This window comes from Tympanuchus pallidicinctus, unplaced genomic scaffold (genome assembly GCF_026119805.1).
Source record: "Tympanuchus pallidicinctus isolate F22 unplaced genomic scaffold, pur_lepc_1.0 scaffold6, whole genome shotgun sequence".
NCBI lineage: Eukaryota > Metazoa > Chordata > Aves > Galliformes > Phasianidae > Tympanuchus > Tympanuchus pallidicinctus.
Window position 1 is genome coordinate 8,408,684 of NW_026294780.1, and position 20,166 is coordinate 8,428,849.

The following is a 20,166-nucleotide window of genomic DNA, read 5'->3' on the forward strand; positions in this document are numbered from 1 at the left end:
CACCACTGAGAGTTACTTCCACATCACAATTCCAAACATTCAAGTTTTTTAAACCCAGGAAAAGCTGGTTGATTAGAAAAAACCTCCCCTCCCATTTTAATATACTCACTGGTTTATTTATTGTATTAGTGAATGCTGAATTAGAAAGCACAGTAACATGAATCACTGTATATAGGTAACACTAATTTCACTGCAGCACCAGCCAAAAATAATGTGTCCCCAAGTCCTTACAGGCTTTTAAATCATTGGGAAATTCTAGATAATTCATGAGAACTCTTTAACTTCAGCAGAGGACATCCTTGTTCTACTTAACATTGCAGGAACACTTGGTTAGATACTGCTATTAAAAGCAGGACTCTGCTGAAATTCATGAGGATTTATTTCTTACAGTCAGTTGCACCTAATAAAATCACAGACAATAAATTTAACATATACCACAATATGGTGTTTTTAAGGTATGCGGCCTTTTAGCATGTGGCCTTTTGGTATGGAGGGACCTCAGCATCCAGCACTGAATTTGGGCACAGGTATCAGAACTAGTCAGGAGCTTGAGTTGCCAATATCACAAGGAGATTACACTTTGTTGTTTATTGTTTCATAGGTAGTCCAAATTGGTCCCAAACCATTTCTTTTCTTGAGAGAATTTAGCAGGATGCTTGTTAATAAAATCCTGAATGCAACAGTTTTCCTGCTAATAGGAGCAGACACTAAGAAGCCTAAGGAACTGACAGAATAGCTGGAAGGGCCTCAGTTATGGGGCAGAAGTACTGCTGAGCTGGGGACAGGGACCTGTGGACAGCCCTGCCTCCCAGGAGAGTGGAAGAACAGTGTGTGGGGAAACCTCCCTATAGACAGCACCACAACCCCAGCCCACCCCACATGGACTGCTGCCTTCCTTGCAGCAGGAGTCCTTCAGATTGTTCAGTTTCAGACACAGCAGTCAGGCTCAATGAACCAGAATTTTTTTCTGATCAGTTCTACTTAAAGATGAATTCCCCAAAGGCAGGAAAGTCACCCTTTAGTTCTCCTGCTATTTAGGGCTTTTTTTTTTTTTCTCCTTCCTTTTCTTTTCAAATCTTGTTTTTTACAGCCCATTTGCACCACTTTGTACTAAGCCTGCCCCTTCTGAGTCAGCACTAGGGCACAAGACAATAAATCAGAGCTGGCCTGGACCTGCAGCAGGCTAAAAACTGTTTTCCCAGGAGGAAAAGGAGCCTGCAGTCACCTCTTCTCTCTGTGTCCCCAGCATAGCTGGTCTCAATAGGAGCCTTGTTTTCACCCTGCAGCATTACAAAATCCAGAGGGGAATCTCTAACCACAGTGACTAGTCAGAATGCATCGGTTTGCACAACTTTCCCTTCTGGCAGTCCTGAGTAATGAGCACAGAGCAGAAGAGCCCCCAGCTTCCCCGTTACCTCTCCAGGGAAGATGTCGCTTCCCACAGACAAACTGCCTCCAAAAACTCACTGAAGCAGTTTGACTGGGAGAAACCTAGACATAGCAAAAAGGAATTGCAGTGGGTAATTAAATATCTCTTAATTTGAAATGACACTCAATTTAGTATTCAGGAGCAATATCCTGTATTATCTTTATAAAGAGATGTGAAAGTGAAGTTTTGACTGCATGTGCACAGGAAATCCTATGGCGGCTTCTGTAACGAGCAGAATCATTGCCAAGCCCTCGGTGTTAAGAAGTACCAGAGACTAAAAATCTCACAAAACTGCTCTGAAAATCAGAGTGTTTTTCAAAAACATAAGCTTAATTTATGTCTTTTTACATTCTCCTATTTATTTTCTGCTTTGGGGTTTCACACCTTCAGGCTTTTTCTAGCCTTACTGAGCTACATTTCCTGTAAAATGCCATTCTAATAGGTTATGTAGTTTTAAGAACGGCAACAAATACTGAGTCTCATATAAAATAGCAAGAGTTGGCAGTGCCGTTGTCAGGATATTAACTTTTGTTTCCTCCCAAACTGCACTTTCCATAAACGGCAAGTGTGCCTTTACTCTTTCTGTGGTAAATTACATAGATTTTCCTGCACTTCTGTTTCTGCTATGACCCTATGACTCAGTGGTACTGAGCTGATGGACTGAAGCAATGGATACAGAAACCTTTGACACGAAGCTGTTATAAGAAAAAAGAAAAAAAAGCATTTCTGTAAGAGGAGAGGTGAAACGGCTGTGGTACTGCTTATGCTTTCCCACTGTAGAAAGGGACATCCTATGTCACCAGTACAGCAATTTTATTTGTTTGTATTTATTTATTTGTGTTATTTTATTTTGTTGGCAGGTGTGTTAGGGCACAAGTGGCCATGAGGTCATCACATGGCCATCTCCTGCTGCATGTGCCTTATCTGGTTCAGTCTTGTCCTTCACAGTGGAGAAGTAGCTGTTCTGTGCTCTGGAGCTGCTTGAGCATGACATTAAGAGGAAGATTCACCTTGACCAGCTTTGGATACCCACCAGGGTGACTCCTCCTTCCTCTTAATGACTCCTGCAGTTAGTGGAAAATGATGAGTGCTTTTGAGAATGGGATTCACCTGACCTGCTTACCCACTGACCCACTTGTGCCCTAAAAGTCCTGGCCTCTCTCCACTAACCATGATGAGACCTCAGCTCATAAACTTGTATTCCATGAAAGACCACATTCTACTGAGCTAAATGGAATAGGATTGGTACTTTAGAGTTATTTGAGATTATCAGCAGAAAGTTCCAGATATGAAACCTCTAAGTGATGATCAACAGCTCTCTGTGATTAGTCCCAATAACACAAATATAACCAGTTGTTAAGTATCGGCAGAGTATATTTTCTACAAGTATACATAAGCTAACTGCTTTTACCATAATGTGTTATTTCTGTACTTTGCAGTCTCTGCTACACTTTGACTCATTTATTCTCTAGTTTATCAGTAGCAGATAGCAGATAGAAGCCCACCGAGCTCATTTGCCAGCAACGTGCATGCAGTCAGGGTCACAGAACAAATGTGGCAGTCCAGGTGGTGGAAGAAAGGCTGTGGCACCTTTTGAGGCACGAATAAAAAGTAAAAAAAAAAAAAACAGGATGCTACAGACTCCTTCCACTCAGCACTCTGATGTCAGACCCATCCTGCTTGTGAATGTCGAGTCACAGATCAGGCTGAACAGCTGGTCAGACAGGTGTTGTGGTGGAGCAGGAAAGTTTGCAACACCCAGCATGCAAGATGTGGAATGCAGGTGCCCTCAGGGAGCAGTAGGTGGGAAAAACACACATGCAAAAAGTGAGAGGTGTGATAGGTCCACATAGCATTTCTATTGCTTCTGTATCATACCATTATGCTGAAAAGTTGCAGCATAACAAAAGTTGCAATTTTTCAGCATAGCATGAGGTCCTGTGCTGCAACACTCAGCATCTCTTGTTAATTCACACATGGAACTTGCACACTTAGCAACTCAAATCTTCCCTCTCTGGGAGTGCAGAAGTAAGGAATGGGATTTGAAAACTGCCTGTCCATAATTCAGGTTGGATGTTAGGAAACATTTATTCTCAGAAAGAATAATCAGGCCCTGGCACAGGCTGCCCAGGAAGGGGGTGCAGTCACCATCCCTGGAGGTGTTCCAGAACCGTGTGGATGTGGCACTGAGTGACGTGGTCAGTGGGCATGGTGGGGATGGGCTGGTGGTTAAACTGGGTGATCTGAGAGGTCTTTTCCAACCTTAACAGTTCTGTGAGTCTATGATTCCGTGACAGTTAACTACGCTCTTGTGCATGCATACACCACTGCACTGTATAGATCTACGTATCTCCTGCAGAATGCTGGGAAATGAGGAAAGATGCAGTTTTGGCTGTTGCCTCTCCCCATTTGATTTTGACATTTTTAACAGGTTTTTCTTTCACACTAGAAGCCTCTTGCCTTTCTTCTTTTAGTTTGAAACATGTACGCTTGTCCCCTTTATGGAGAGCCAGATGGGATATGTCTCATCTGCAAAGGGCAGAACAGATTTTGTCTGATGTGTGGTACCATGTCTTTACAGCTATTTTTATAGCTCTCCAAGTCCTAGATTCTGGCTGAGGCCTCTGGGTGCTTCCATAATACTAAGCATATTAATATTAAAATAAGTCCTTTGGAAAAAAGGTGATTCTTTATGAGAATTGGGAGTAATCTATGTCTCTGGCAATATTCAACGTAAGAAATCTTTATTTTAGGATTATATAAATATTATAAAGCTGGCCTTGTAAATTAGAAAATGTGTTAAAATTGGATTTGCTTCACGTCCTGACAATAGGAAAAAATTAATTTTTAAAACAGAATAATGATAACTCCAAGCATTCAAAAATCATGACAAGTCAAATCACAAGCTTTTACATCAGTAATAAAACTGGGATCCTTTCTCCTTGCCTATAGGGTATTCATCTTCAGAGTTCAGGTGGATGCCATTTTCAAACTGTTCAGTGGAATCATCACGCCAAAGGCATTTTTGGTTGATGATTTTCACATACCTACATAACTCCTGAACCATATAAAATACTTCAAATATAATCAAAGTTGATGACTCCAAGAAGATGAAAAAAATGGATACTCCACTTCTAAGCAACCAGCCCACTCACATAACAAGAACACAGTGATGATTTCAAGCTGGAGGGTGTGTGACATCTAAAAGGCCAAGTATCTCTGGCTGGAAAAGTTCCTTCTAGCCTTAACAGCAGTGTCACACCCAAAGATTAAGCTCTTAATGGCCTAAGATATCAAAGATGAGCTCATTAGGCGTATTATCAGCATAATTGATGCTTATAACCTCCCTCTTTTTCAGCTATAGTCCTTGATGCAAAACAAACAAACAAACAAAAAAAAAAACAAACAAAAAAACCCACCAACAACAAAAAAAAACCAAATGTGTACAGTTCAAGAAGAGAAACAGCAACTGGAATGGCTCTGGGTAGAGCTCAAAATTCAAAGATACTGGGCTTTGGAGGCAGAACTGTGACTAACAGCTGGAGAAATCAGAGATCAGATACCCAGCAAAATGAAACAAGATTTGGCCGGTGAGATGGAGGACGGCCAGAACCATCCATGAATGAAGGAAGAAATCAGCACAGAAAGGAGACAATGATGCATGGCAGGGATGGCTGAATCGAAGCACAGATTAATCCCCAGACCTTCTCCAAATTTAGTGCTGGAATTCAGTGAACCCCAAAAGTAGCAAAGGGTGCATATTTTAGTTTGGGTTATCCAGTAAATCTAAGCCCTCAGCATTCATCTCCTCAGGCTTTTCCAGTCAGATTCACGTTCCTAGAAGGCAATACTGTTTACGGACTGTGCGTCATCTGGACTGATTTTAAGTCAACCTCTGTCTGCCTCCTTTCTTCCAAAAGACTCCATAAAAAGGAGATGCAAGTGTGTCCTAACTAACAACTTGACTTTCTGCAATTGAAAAGTTAGGGTCAGACTTGCACACGTATGTGCTGCACAGGTTGAAGGCCAAATCTGTAACCTCCCTCATATTTGCGGCCTCACATAGTTGGACAATGTGGACAGAGAGAATTCAGATGTGAGTTCAGATACAAACACTTCACAGAATCACAGAATCATAGGGGTTGGAAAAGACCTCTGCAGATCATCTGGTCCAACCCCCACTTATGCCTTCCTGAACCTTATGACCAGTGTTTTACTTAGAAAGGGAAAGGAGAGGCTGAATTCTTGGCAGTGTCTATACTGGCAACACCTTGGCAAAGCCTGGCAGACACTGGATTTCATAGGTGTTTAAAGATGGCTCTTTTGTTTTTATTAATAGCAGATTAATTTCCAGGACTTTGGATTCCTCGTGTGACAGAGGGGCTCTTTTAGCCAGTGGAAAAATGTTGAGTACCTGGTGATATTTCAGTTTGCTCCTATTAACAAAAAAGCATTTTACTAGCATCAAAGAAAGACAATAAGTGCTTTTCAGCTCTTGACCAGCGAAGTATTGCATACTTTCTTTCTTTCTTTTTTTTTATGGTGAAGCTTTTCAAGGATGACCCTTGACTCTGGTGTGCTCAAATAAAATGGCTTTAAGCCATTCTGAAATTAAGGTTTTAGCAAACAAATACAGAAGTCTTCAGAGGCTCCCACTGAGGTGCTTGTTATCTTTCTGCTGTTGTATCAATGTGAAATTCAGCTATGTGATCTGAGGATTACATAAGAATATTCAGCTTCTGATTAGTATCTTAATGCTGAGTTTCTCTCCTGTTCTTCCTCTATGTGTGGAAGAACAGTTAATGTGAACCTCGAGTAAAAGAGCCCATGACTATTCCAACAAAGCCCCGTTGCTTCTCAAGCACAAATGTGTGCCACCCATCAGCATCAGCGCCTGCAGCGACCCACTGCTCAGATATGCTGGGAATAGCCTGACTGAGGAACATCCAGGGCCACAGCTTCATCCTGTGTTTGAACTCCTGGTGCCCAGGGGTGAAGCAGAGTTCTTACGGATGTCGGCCCAGATGTCTTCAAGCAGCCCGCAGGTGAGTGAAGCTTGGTTTCTGGGTCCATTGCAGAGGGGTACTGTGCCCTCCTTCGTCATCCCATGGCAGCATTTCCAAAACATGGTACAAGGATTTCTGCTCAATCCAGATCATCCACGAAGTTAATTCTACATCTATGCAAGTCAGGAACTGGTTAATCAAGGCCCAAAAAAAAGACATTGGAAACTAACACTGGAAGGCTTTTGGTCTCCTTTTCGCAGTGCAGGGTGATAATTTTATACACGCCCCTTTACCGACAGACTTGAGACAGGAAGGGCATTTATCCCACTTTCCCTTGACAAAACCCAACCCATTGGTGCTTTCACGTTCCATAAGCTGGGAAATCCTCGAAGCCCCTGCAGCAACGCGGGAGCTGACAGCAGGGTTGGCCAACTACTCTGCTTTAGCGGCTTCATTCAAAACTAATGCGTGCTAAATTAGCACCCACCTAGTGCCTCGGGGCCTAGAAGAGGTTCATAATCACCTACACGCATCTCAAAGTAACGACAAGCATACTGCGAATCAGAGGGAAAAAGAATGACACCTCGCCGGCCGCCTCATTCCGCGGAGCTCGGAGGTGTCGTTGCGGCCGCCAGGCCGCGGGCCGGGCTCGGGGCGGCGCTGCGTGCGGCTGCGGAGCTGCGATAAATGCCGGCGCAGCCGTGCGAGCGCTTCAGCGGTAGTTCTGTTTTCTCCTTCGGAACGCAAACCTCCTTCTCCGCCGCCACCTCAGTACGCGTAATGGAAAGTCAGAGGCGACAGAGAACGTGGCACCCGCCGCCTCGCATCCACGGGTGGCCGCGGGCGAGCCGCCTTCCCGGGCAAACGATGGCAGCGGTGAAGCGCGCGGGCGAGAGGCCACTCTCGTTCTAAGTTCCCCGGTGGCGGGGCCGCCCCGGTCCTCCCCCCACCCCCGCGGCTCCGTCCCGGTGCCGCTCCCCGTCCTCATCCCGCCAACGGGCGGGCGGAAGCGCGTGGCGGCGGCCGCGCCATGCTGTACGGGCCGGCGGCCGCCGCGTCCCCCCGCGCCCTGGGCCGGCTCCGCGGCGTGCCGCTAACGGGACGGGGCGACGCCCGAGGGAGGAGGGCTCGGCTCGCCTCCTGCCCACGTCCCCTCCCCGGCCGAGGAGGAGGAGGAGGAGAAAGCGAGCGGGGGCCAAGCCGATCAGTTAGGAGAGGTTTTGAAAGAGCCCTCCTCCCTCCCCCCCGGAGGGGAAGAGGAAAGCTAGAGCCGTGGCGAGCGGCCGAGGATGATAACTTAGGGCGGGAGGGCGGGCGGCCGTGCCTCGGATGGGAGCTGCCCGCGCTGCCCCGTCCCGGGCGAGAGCGGCTCCGAGAGAGGCAGAGATGTCCCGGGGCGCGGCGGGGAGCGAGGGAGAGCCCCAGGTGCGGCCCGAGGGGAAGGAGAGGCAGAGGAAGAGGAGGAGGAGGAGGAAGAAGAAGGAGAGCAAGACGCGGCTGGTGCGCTCCAGCCTGCTGCCACCTGAGACCGAGGCGGAGAAATCCAAGCGGCCCGCCCTGGCCGGCAATCGCCTGAAGACCACCAAGTACACGGCCCTCTCCTTCCTGCCCAAGAACCTCTTCGAGCAGTTCCACCGCCTGGCCAATGTCTACTTCGTCTTCATCGCGCTGCTCAACTTCGTGCCAGCCGTCAATGCCTTCCAGCCCGAGTTGGCCCTGGCTCCCGTGCTCTTCATCCTGGCGGTCACGGCCATCAAGGACCTGTGGGAAGACTACAGCCGCTACCGCTCCGACCAGGAGATCAACCACATGGAGTGCCTGGTGTACTGCAGGTGGGGCCGTGGTGGGTTGCGGAACATGGGGGCACAGGGTTTTCCAAAGGGCTTTCGTGCTGAGCATGGAGAAACCCGTTTTTATCCTTGGAGTTGTCTTGGGCTTCTCGGTTCCATGACTTGGAGCTGCAGGTGTTGCTAAATCTCAGTGCCTTCAGGTGGAAGCCGACTCACCCTGACCACTGGGACTTCCATTAGCATGTAGACTTATGAATAAGAAGCAATTAAGCATAAATCTATGTATATGCGCTAGGCTTTGTGATGTTTTATATTTTATATTGGGGACAGTGTGTCACAAAGTGACAGCAAGCATGGCAGGCATGGCTTGATTCAGAAGCCCTTAGGCAAATCTTTCCTGGTGTGAAGTAGCCAGCCACGCCAATGTGTCGTTTCAGGCATTAATTTGACTTCTGTAATGCAAGACCTCCCTCAAGTAATCTGCTAATAAATCTTTGTTGAGTAAAGGCTGGAGACCAGAGACTTCTGCATTTGGTTTAAGAGTGTGAGGTTTCATGAACTAGTGAGCCTGAACTGTGTTTGCATTTCTAGAGAATGTGAAGCAGTCCTTTCACTGAATTGCACTTCTGAGCGAATGCTTTATATTGATCTTTTCAGGTGTCATCATTCCTTGTGGCTTTGCTCTCTCCCATAGCTTGTGGATGGAGCTCTAGGTCATTTATCTCCTTCAGATGTATTTGTTTTTTGAATGATCCAAGCTATAGGTTTAGACTATAACTCTAGTACCCATAAATCAGACTGAGATGTCTTCTGTATTAACACTTATGTGTAAGAATCCAGCTTTAGAAAACTCATGTTTTATCTTCCTCACTGTGCTTGCTAGTCATCTAGTAGTAGCTCAGAGTAAGATTTGGGGAAACTGAGAGAAGAAAATAGTTTCCAAGCATGCAGGTTTCATTTTTCATTCTGATGTGTAGATCAAACGGAAAAGGAACACGTGCCAAGAAGCTTATACTCCGATTCCACAAGCTGTCTGGGAGGGGTACTCTGGGCTGACGTAAGCACAGAGGCAGAGAGCAAGTCTCCTATTCTGGGAAAGGCGTGTGAAAAGAAATAAAATGCTAAAAAGAATCCAGAATAGTCTACGTTTTCAACATCCAGCATTTTGTTGCTTTTTAAACTCATATCACAGAAGAAATCTAACCCTGGGGTGTTCCACTGCTGCTAGATATGCATGGGAACACAAGTAAAACAGTCTCGTTTCCGTAAACTAAAGTGAGTATAGCCCAGCCATATAGCATTTGTTGGCAGGGCTAACCAAGGCTCTGCCTAGTTCTTCCCTTGTCAGTAGCTGTTCTTTACTCTGTGAATGCTTCTGGTGTTGAGGAAGATGGGCAGCAGGAAGGCTAGTAGGAACTATTCTTGCCCAGAAATAAAATAGGTCTAATGTGGATGATTAATCCAGTCCCTACCAGATAAAACCAGTTTAGAAATAAGCTGTCATGTCTCGTAGGTTGAAAAACAAGAAGAATCATAGAATCATAGAATAGTTTGGGTTCGAAAGGACCTTGAGAGATCTTGCTCCAATTCCCCTGCCATGGGCAAGGACACCTCCCACTTGACCAGTGCTCAGAGCCCCATCCAGGCTGGGCTTGAACACTTCCAGTGAGTGGGCACCCACAACTTATCTCAGCAACTTGTTCCAGTGTGTCACCACTATCACAGTAAATAATTTGTTCCTTATACCTACTCCAAATCTACGCTCTTCCAGTTTATAGCCCTTACCCCTCATTCTATCGCTACCTGCTCTTATAATATGTCCCTCCTCAGCTTGCCTGGAGGCCCCCTTCAGGTACTGATAGGCTGCTGTAAGGTTCCCCCAGAGACTTCTCTTTTCCCAGCTGAAGAGCCTCAAATCTCTCAGCCTTACCTCAGAGGATGTGCTCCAGCCCTCTGATCATCTTCATGGCTCTCCTCTGAACCTGCTCCAACAGCTCAACATCTTTGTTATGTCAGGGGCCCCAGAACTGGATGGAGCACTCCAGGTGAGGTGGCACAAAAGCAGAGTTGAGGGGCAGAATCGCCTTCCTTGACCTGTTGGTCAACGCTTCTCCTGATGCAACTCAGGATTCAGTTGGTCTTCTGGGCTGTAAGTGCACACTGCTGTCTCATGTTGAGTTTCTCATCAACAGATGCTCCCAAATCCATTTCCTTAGGGCTGCTTTCAAACTGTTCTCTGCCCTGAAGTACCTGTTGCAGAAACTGCTGAGAATACTAACAAATACCACTACTAGAATATTAATTTTGGGAAGTTTCTTCCCCCTGCAGTTTTTCATATCCTCGTTGTCCTTCTCAGAAGTTAGACATGAAGATGAGGAAAGGTGTACCTTTGTATCGTGTGTACCATTTTGGGAGTCCCAGCTAGGTGCATGCCTTTTGTAGTTCTTATTCTGTTCCAGAGTAAAATGCAAAATAGTTCATTTTGCTGCAATTACTTTTGAGTTATGCTTACATGCATTAACTTAGGAAGAGTTTGAGTAGCCTTTGCATTTGCACGTAAAGTGCATGTGGGCCAAATCCCTGTAGGGTAATGAAGCTAGAAGCTTGAACTACATTACCTGTTGAGATAAAGCTTTCTAGCTAGTGGAATACTAAGCTTCAGTATAGCTGTGTGCAGAACCCTTTTTTCTTGCAGCAGTCCGACTATTTCTACCCGTGGACAGTCCTTAGGAAATGCCCCGCTTTGCAATTAAAAGAAGAAAACAGAACAGGTAGCTAAAATGAATTGCTTAAATGGCATAGCTGCCTATTTTTTCTTCTTTTTTAGCCATTATTTCAACTTCACAAAATGATTTTTTTAAACATCTCCTAGCCCCAGTGGGTGAGATGGGACAACAAACTTACGGTTTTCACAGATAAAAACAAAGATTCTCACTAATGTGCATGACTTCTAGAGCTGAATCTTGGAAGCAGGGAACCAAGATTGAGCAGTGTGTACCAAGATCATAAAAGTCACTGGGTGTGAGATCAAAAAGCTATTTATCTCCAAAACGTGTCCTGCTGGAGTTCTGCTCGAGGAGTTAGATGGGACTTTGTTTCCTCAGTCTCTTCTGTTTCTAGAGAAATGCTCAAGCATAGACATCAAAAAAGGAAGTAATAAGTGACATCTTCTCTCACCACATCCGTTCTGTGCTGATTGATTTATCAGTTCTGCTACTTTTTGACCAAGTAATGACTGTCTCTTTCTTCCACTTCCTCGCGGTGTCAGCAGGACAAACTCTTCTGCAGGTACTGTGTTGGTTGTAGATTTAGGGCAGGTTAATGAGAACAGCTCAGCCCTGCGTTGCCCTAGGGCTGCTGGAGAGCAGCAACTCTTCCCTTGCTGGCCGTAGTTGAGTGAGAAGGGATGTGGCTGAGTGCTTCGCTGGACCTCCAAGCTGCTATGGGCCCCTTTCCAGCCGCACTCCTGTACAGCTGAAAGAACCACTTCAAGCACCAGCATCAACACTCAGACACAGTCAACAGCAAGTGGAAAGCTGCAGTCAGCAGCTTGAGACAGGAACTGTTGCATCACTGTAGCAGAGAAAACCCCTCTGTCTTTACGTCTTAGGTAATCTTTAGTGATTGAGTGAAGATTCAGGTCAAATCCCGTATGTTGTGCCTTGTGTCCTCTGTGCCAGCTCATCAGAAAGGGGCTCCAACAGCACAAGGGCAGTGCCCACAGCGAGGTTCCCTGCATCAGCCTATGCAAACCAATGGTGTCAGTAATTTGAACGCTAGGAAAAATGCCATTCTTCTGCTGTGCTGACTGCTTAACAGCTGGTGTGCAGGCGAGCCCTCCTTCCTCCGCTGTCCCTCCTCCATGGACTCAGATGACCCATTCGCATACAACTGCTGCTGAATCAATGACTCAGTGGCTCATAGTTGGCAAAACTTATCAGAACGGCAAAGGATGATGCAACCTCAAGTAATAAGCTGGAGATGCAGCTTGTTCTCTCAGAAAGAGGAGACAGCTTTCTTGTAGAAATTCTTGGTGTTTCAGAGAGTCCCTCAAAATCTCTTACTTTCTAGTCAGCTGGTAGATAGTGAAAAGACCTAATTCTTTGAAGGAATTGAAACAAGCTGTAGAGTTTGAATTAGCAGGATGTATTGAGGAATTGTTCTGGAATGCTCTGGAAAACTGAATAATTGTGCTGCTGTATGATATAATTTGCAGGTCCTCCTGTAAGAGCATGCAGGTCTTGATAGGTCTTCATAGAGCCTAGCCTGCAGAAAACTTGTGCACAAAATCTTCACGACTTGGCAATCACCTTAGTCACATCTTTTTGTTCCTTTTCTGTATTTCCATCACCCAGGAATGGAGGTTGATGCCCGGAGATCACAAATTTTCAACATTGTAGTGAAATCTTGTTTGATTAGTTACTTTTTTGGGTCATGATGTTGGTCTTGGACGGTGGAAGGGTGATTTTTTTTTTCTTTGCAGTTCCACATGAGTATTTGCTCCAAACAAGTCCAGCACACATTGCTCCTGCTCTTAAATATTTGATAGAACTAAAATTGTCATTGGAGAAGTGTTAAAACTCTTCTAAGCACAGACTTTATTTTCAGTGTGCTGTCACAAAGTATGGTATGTATTTGCTTGGTATGTAAATAGGAGATGAATAGCAATAACTGCAGTCACAACAAATAATGGCACTCGTCCAGCAAGGAATACATATTGTTATTGTCTAAGTGCTGTGTTGGTGAAATTCTCTCATCTAAGATTTTTCTAGAAGCCTTATGCTCAGAACCGAAGGGCTTTGTTTTTTAGGTTTACTGTAATTCTTGCTGTGTCCATTGAGGAGTATTGCTAAAGACTGAAATGGTCTCTACATGCTGATAAGAGTGGTAACTGCTTCTTCGGTCAACATGTGACTTAGAAAATATGTGAAAAATTGGAATGTATGACCTGGTGCTTGTTTCGCCAAGGTGCGGAAGATATTTGATGGGTCTTCTCTCCCTCTGTCAACCTGCCAGCAAAAGCTGTTCCATCCTGTGAGAAGAAAGATACAGAATGTTACCCAGTCTTCACAGGAGTGTAGCAGATGCCACTCGTGGCCTCTGAAGCAGCCACGGGATGACTGTGCAACCACTCCGCTTAAGTCCCATATTTTCCTGCTGATACCAGGCTCCAGGACGTTGGTTGTAACTGCCTCCTACACTAACTGAATACACCCAAACATAGAAGTGTCTTGTCCCAAGAACTGAAGGCATTTCTTCTGGTGACATTTATCACCAGAAGAAATAAACTTGTCTCATTACTTCCAGAAAGAAAATGTCACTAGACCTGATTCAGAAGGAAACTACCTGGGATTACTCAGTTTCCTCTGTGGGTGAGCGTGGTGCACAGAAAGCTGAAAACTGAACGTTGTGTTCTGAATTTGTGTCAGAGACATGAGTGTTCCTTTCTCCACTTTTAGAGAGATGCTGCTTGGTTTACATTACTATCCTTTGCTTCAGTTCAAGCCAAACTAGCAGTGAGTACATTCTCTGAGAGATATAGCAGTGTCTCTTCCCTTAGAGTAATGGAATATTTTCATTTTACAGAGGAGTTTTTTATTTTGGCAAAGGAAGCCTGTGCTGTTTTCTGAGATGCAGCCAGCTGTAATGCACAGGAGAGCCCTTGTGTCCATTCATCTCTATGCATGCATTTTATCTGTGGTTCAGCATAAGGCAAATTTGATTTTTAACGTTCCTTCCATCTCAAGCCATTCTATGATACCACCAGGTGATTTTTTGCAGGGATGTGCTGCTCTCTGTAGACTTAACAGCTTGTGCTAAATAGGCTGCTGCCCAGTGTATGGTGGGCACATTACATGCAGGGTCAGCTTGTTCTTATATCTCATATTATCTTGAGGTCATGCTTACTGCTAGAGGTGGCTGAGAGAAGATAACAGATCTGCTTTCTTCTGTCAAAATGTAACGCTTCCAAATGCATGTGTTGTTCAGCTGCACTTGAAACTGTGATTCCAGATTCCATCTTCCCCATGTCATCTATTCACTAGAACCGAAAATGTTTGTTAGTACCTGACAGCTATGCTACAGATGAGTGTTTTGTTAGACTGCTTGTTAGCTGACATGGTGTAATTTAGCCAGGCCTTCTTTCTGAGAAGTACTGTGGGAGCAGCACACTCCCCAGCTTTGCCTGGGAGGCTCCAGTTTTACTGTGCAAGAGTTAGAGGATTCCAGGGCATGGGGAGGACCAGCTGACTAATGCTGGCTGATAAGGAAGATGAAAACAGGGAAAGGACGAGGCTTCTTGCTACGGAGCAGAATTCACTGGAATGCTTCATCCAGGCTTGCACAGTCCTTGCAGGTGGATGGGCAGGCTGGCTGCCTTGACACTGCTTCAGAAGTCTGAGTGCAGGTCTCTCCATGCTACATAACCCAGTGCTTTCTTGCCTGAGAGCTGTCTGTGAGGTGCCCTTTCCTCTCTCCCTGTAACACGGGGCCTTTTGGGTAGATGGAACTTTTGTGTATATACACAGCAGCGCAGCTGGCCAGCTGAACACATGGCTTCAGAGTTGTGCCCAATTTTCAGGCTTAATACTGTGCAGGCATGATTTTAGCAACCACATATACTGAGAGCAATTAAGTACATGAAAAGCAGAATGTTTTGTTTCACTTCACATAGTCGCAGAGGTGAACCAAGCAGCCTTAGTAATTTTACTTGGGAACTGGCACTGATGCAACTATGTTCATGGCTGATCGTGTCTGTAGCCAGAAGAAATCCGCAGCAGTAACAAGATGTCAGCCCTGTTGCTGCCCTGCAGTAACACACCCTGCCTGATCCTGTCTCACCAGGGAGGGGAAGGACGTTGGGCAAGAGAGAGTGCATTTCAGAGTGCTATAATTACACAGATGCTAAAAGACAGGACACTGACTTCTTACTGTCCTTTATGTAGATCCAGGCAGTAGCTTCCTTTGATGCATGTCAAGCACAGATGACCCGCACCTAGAAGGTAGGAAGCTGCCCCTCAAAAGGTGTGAAAGAGACAGTTTGTAGCTTTTCCTGTGTAGTGTTTGTGGTGTTGTGGTGGGGAGAGGAGATGGAGGAAGTGTGAGAGTATCATCCTTTACAAGGAGCTCGAGTAGGCTTAATACTGAGCTCTGCTTAGAAAATGTATGTACACAGTATAAGTCTTTAATGCTGAAAGATTTGATAAAGGAGGCCTCATACTGAGTTGGAGGAAGATGACCTACGCATTTCTGAATGAATTCGTTTAATCTTTGTGGCACATCCAGGAAGTGGCAATGAGAGAGTTTCAAACTAAGTTTTCAGTGTGTACAGGATGTCAGTGGAGAGGAACATCTTGCTCTCTTTTGCTGTTTCTAGGGCACAACTACACAGCCTGTCCACAGAAAACTGCTAGCTGCCCAGCTAATGGTGTGTCCTGTGCTGTGGTCAGTGGAGACTATCTAACGCTGATGAGCTGGCACACTGGTGTCTAGCTCTTTGCTCCAACAGGAGCAATTCTGTCTTGAGCATTGCAGGTGAAAATCTTTGCTGTGGTCACAGGAGAGTTTTGACAGGCAAAGCATGTATTTTAGGGGTGGAAAACATCTGCTATCTCCTCTGCTATTTTATTATGATTTTATTCAGTTTTGACCACAGTTTCTCTGGAGTGTTGTGGCAAGTAGGCCAGTCTGCCCACTGCAGCAGCCAACATTTGCATCATATGCAGTCATTTCATAAACCCAGGCTCTGCTGAAGATTTGTTTCAGTAGGCATGGAGGTCACTTGCTTTGTTTTTGTGTTCTGGTTGTCTGGAAGTACTGACCTACTTCAGGGAAGAGTTTAAATGTTTGACTGTCAACAGCTGCACTCCGGTTTTGATTTGTCTGTGCTGCTATTATGTTAACACTGAGAGTGTGAATGCTAATGAGTATATTTGGTATTTCTGTAGTTTTGAAGATGGCTTCAGTTGTGTCCTTTTGGAGAGAAAGTTCATTACAAAGGAACAGCATTTGTAACCAGAATTATTTGTCTTTATGTGCTGTCTTTTTCTTGCTGGGTGTCTTCTGAGTTGTCCATCCATATACCTATATGCTTGTCCTCTGACCATTCACTTTTATGCCTCTCCTTGGCCAATTTCCTTGACTAACAACCTGAACATGCCTGCTTTGGCTATGTTAGTTGATTTTATTCGCAAATATGTTGTTGGACAAGTTGTTGTGAATTCTCCCCAGATACTGAGGCCAACATGCAATGTGTTGAACAGTAGTCACCTATAGTCACCTAAATACACGAGCATGTTCAGGATCTCTCAAAATGCAGACATTAAGTGAGATGTTGCACTGAGGAGATGCCAGTCAAACCCTTAAAATGCAGGAGGTTCAGTAAGTGTATTAAAAAGAGATACCTATTTGGCAAAAGTAAATTGTATCTAATCTGCCTATGTCTGATCTTGCAATTGCAGTGCATTGTTTTCTAGGTTCCCACACTTACATTTGGGGGTTCAGATGCTTCCTGTATTTGATTTTTCTTCCCTTTTCAAATTCCTATGTTCCCGTTGTCAGCTTCTCCTTGCTGTACTTCCCCTTTTGTTGTACACCTGCAAAGCGTTAAGCAGAATCTTGATCTAACATAGCTTACTACATATAAATACATATATTATTCTTATATGCACACTTGAAAGTGTTTTGATTTTCCCTTTCTTGCTCTCATGATCATACTTTATCAGAGTGCTTGGAATCCCCATTCCCCTGACAGACAGGTTGATTCCTGTCTTAACTCTACTACATGTGCCCTGTAAACAGTGAGCCACTGATTCTAGCTGGCAGGAAGTCCTCTCAGTTGCTAATTAGGCGCTCTTTGACCTGACAGGAGTATTTCCTGAAGCAACCTGTCTTGCTAGGACATAAGGTAAAGTTTATTTTACATAACCTCTATCTTATATGTGTCCATTCTAACCAAGTCATTCTAAGCCTCTGCTACAATTAGTGGAGAGCATTAAGCACTTCGACGCAGAGCAGGGAAGTGTTTCCACTCTATGAGACACTTAGCTTAGGAGAGTTTGAATCAGGAGATCCATGCCTCGCCCCAGTGATAACAGGTGAAGCCTGACTAGGTAGCTTGCTAAATTTGGGTAAGGTGAATCCTGTTAGTAAACTAAGGGATAGATTTTCATTCCTGTCAGTGCTCTGTTTAATTTTTGGACTTTAGAAAAGTAGCCTGTTCTGATGGTTACATTTATTAATTCAAGATTTATGCATTGAGAATTATAGATGCAAGTTTGTTCACCTGTCAGGTGAAAGGAATAACTCATCCATTCTTTCATTTCCTGACACATTTTGTCTTCAGCATTAGCCATTAGTGTGTTGTTCATGCTTGTGAATTGTTTATATAGTTTGTCTCAGTGCTTAGAAAGTATAAGAGATGAGTTGCAACCAATAAATTATTTTCCTATTTGAATAACTGTTGACATTTGCATTTCTGTGGAATTTTTCAAGCAGCCCATGTAATGTGAGGGATCTTGGTATTTTGGGATGTTATTTGCTCTTTAACCTCAACTGCAGCTTTTGAGGAGGAGTGCTGAAACAGAAAGTAGGAGGTTCCCAATTCTGCTTTCTTCGTTTGTTTGGATGTTCCTAGATACTAAGTCAACTAAACTGTCTTTGCAAGCTGTGTCTCTTAAAAATGCAGAGGATGTGTGTTTGTTAAAAGAGACATCACTGTCAAGTATCTAACAGATATCGCATATGGTTGTTGGTCTATGTTTGATGTCTTGTTTGATGTAGGATCAGATGTTTAAACCTGGCAAGGGATAATACTGGATGATCAGGAATTGATTCAGATGGATCAATGGTGAAATTATTGTTCCAGTTCTGAGTATTGCTGATTTACCTTCGATTGCCAATTTCTGTGTTGGAATAGCAGTGCCTGTCCATATGAGAGCAAAGGCACATACCGACACACTGTGTAGTCATATAAGAGATACTGCACCATAAGAAGTTGTGCCACTGTTTGCTGAGTTAAAAGTCCTAAGTTCAGTTCCTCTGAATGCAGTATTTTGACATCGTCTCTTCCTGTTCACTCAGGCTGAAGTGTACTATCTGCTATTGAGTTTTTCTTATGTATGTCTCTGTCTCTCATTCATTCTCAGTGTGCTTTTGTGACAGGATCAGGGTTGCATTTGAGAGTTCCTATTTCTGGCAGATCCTGTGAGAGCTTTTCAAAATGTAAGTTCATCATAAAATCTGTACCAAGGCTGAGCCAGCTATCGGTCTGCTGGTGCTGCTGGAGATTGAGGAGATGGACATTTTGTGTCCATTTTTCCAGGAGTCCACTTGAAGTCCATAACAATCCTTGTCATAGACTGGACTGAACAGTTTGTGATACCCTCTCAGTTCTAGGAGCGCCACTGCGGACTCAATTTTTGAAGTCTTAATCACAGTACACGATAAACTCATGTTAGAAATAGCTGCCAGGAAAACATGTGTGTACCTGTAAGACCATCTGCCGAAGATGTTGCAGTGTTGGATCTCGAGCCTGACAAGAGATACACATAGGGCTTACAAAACTAGTGCTGAAATGTAGACAGAATGAAAAGTCAACAACTAGTCAATTTTGTCTATTTGTCAAGTGTTCAGTAATTGATTTTGTTTTTGTTTTTATTGTTTCTGTATCTTCTTTTCTTGAGTTAATACACCAAGTAGAAACTGTCAGTTATTAGTCCAATTTCAAAACTAAGAGTCAGTTTGATTATAGCTAGTCTCACTGAAGATAAAACTCGTAAGAAAACTTAAGTCCAAAACATTTATTCCTCTTTCAGACATAAGTACTGCAGAAGAATTTATCACAATAAAGGCAGAAATGGTGTTTCTTAAGTACATACAATTTTTCTACCTTTTAAAGCCAGAGTTCAACATTTTAGTGTAGGATTTCTCTAGAATTCCCCAGGGTTATTTGAAATTCAATCCTCCTTGGAATGCAGGAAGCAGGAGAGATGCAGGAGAGTTTTGGAGGTTATTTACAGTGGCAGTTGGTTTGGCTTGGAGAATTTTTATGATGCTTATTTGGTCTTGGTGTATTAATCCATGTTTTTCTTCTGCTGTTCCTAAGTTGGAAACTTTCCATTTCACATTTGGAAATCTTGTCCTCAGTCGTTCAACCTTCATGCTTTATCATTGGTGGTGGCTATTCTGTGAATCTTATCCAGCTTTTTATTCCTTTTAACATTTCTGTAAGCTGTCCTATCTAGCAACTTCTGGGAAATATTTTTGTTCTTTTAATTCTGTGGGCTTTTTTTAATCACTGTCCGCATTTGCAGAAAGAATGCCTGTGGTGGTGGTGCTGCATCCTACAAGCAAGTTGTAAGTAAGATAAAATGAGGTCTGTGTTGTTTACTCTTCACCAGCAGAAGACAGCTTAGTACAAGTTGTAGTCAACAGGAGGGGCTGAGGCTGATTGTGCATTGCCCCAGGTAGTTGAGCAGTATTCAGACAGTACATGGACCCCATTGCTGTTCATTTGAGAGCAGTATTCTTACTTTTCCAGTTATTGAATATACATCCAGATGTCCAGAACTTCTTTGAGATGTCTCCTCGTATACCTCACTCTTTTCTAACCCATTTTTTTCAACTCATAAACTAGTTTGATGCTGAGAAGGTTGTTTCCACTGCAATCATACACACTGTGGAAAGGTTGCTGGCACAGGCCTAAGGGAATTCAGATGAAGGAGATGTAAACAATTGCAACTGCATGTTATTACCTTTTTACCCTGCTTCTGCCATCGGAATCCATTCACTGAGAACTTAAATGAACTGGAAAAGCTTCTTTGAATACTTATTTTACTAAAATTGCCAAGTGGTAATAGAAACCAAGGGTAAATAAAAACTGCTAATGACTGTGTTATTAACATAATTTTAAAATAGTCATTAAAAAGAATTTTCCTAGAAT

At 44.0% G+C, this 20,166-nt stretch overlaps 1 protein-coding gene across 2 annotated transcripts in view; it reads left to right on the forward strand.

Moving 5' to 3' along the window:
• Positions 1–7,493: 7,493 nt before the first annotated feature.
• Positions 7,494–20,166, forward strand: part of ATP10A (ATPase phospholipid transporting 10A (putative)) — a 108,124-nt gene continuing 95,451 nt past the window's right edge. Inside the window, exon 1 of one of the 2 annotated variants that reach the window (XM_052705675.1) lies at positions 7,494–8,267. In XM_052705675.1, the coding sequence (XP_052561635.1) occupies positions 7,765–8,267 (503 nt within the window). In that variant the 5' untranslated portion in view covers positions 7,494–7,764. The remainder of the gene's footprint in view (positions 8,268–20,166) is intronic. The other variant, XM_052705674.1, reaches the window with a different exon arrangement.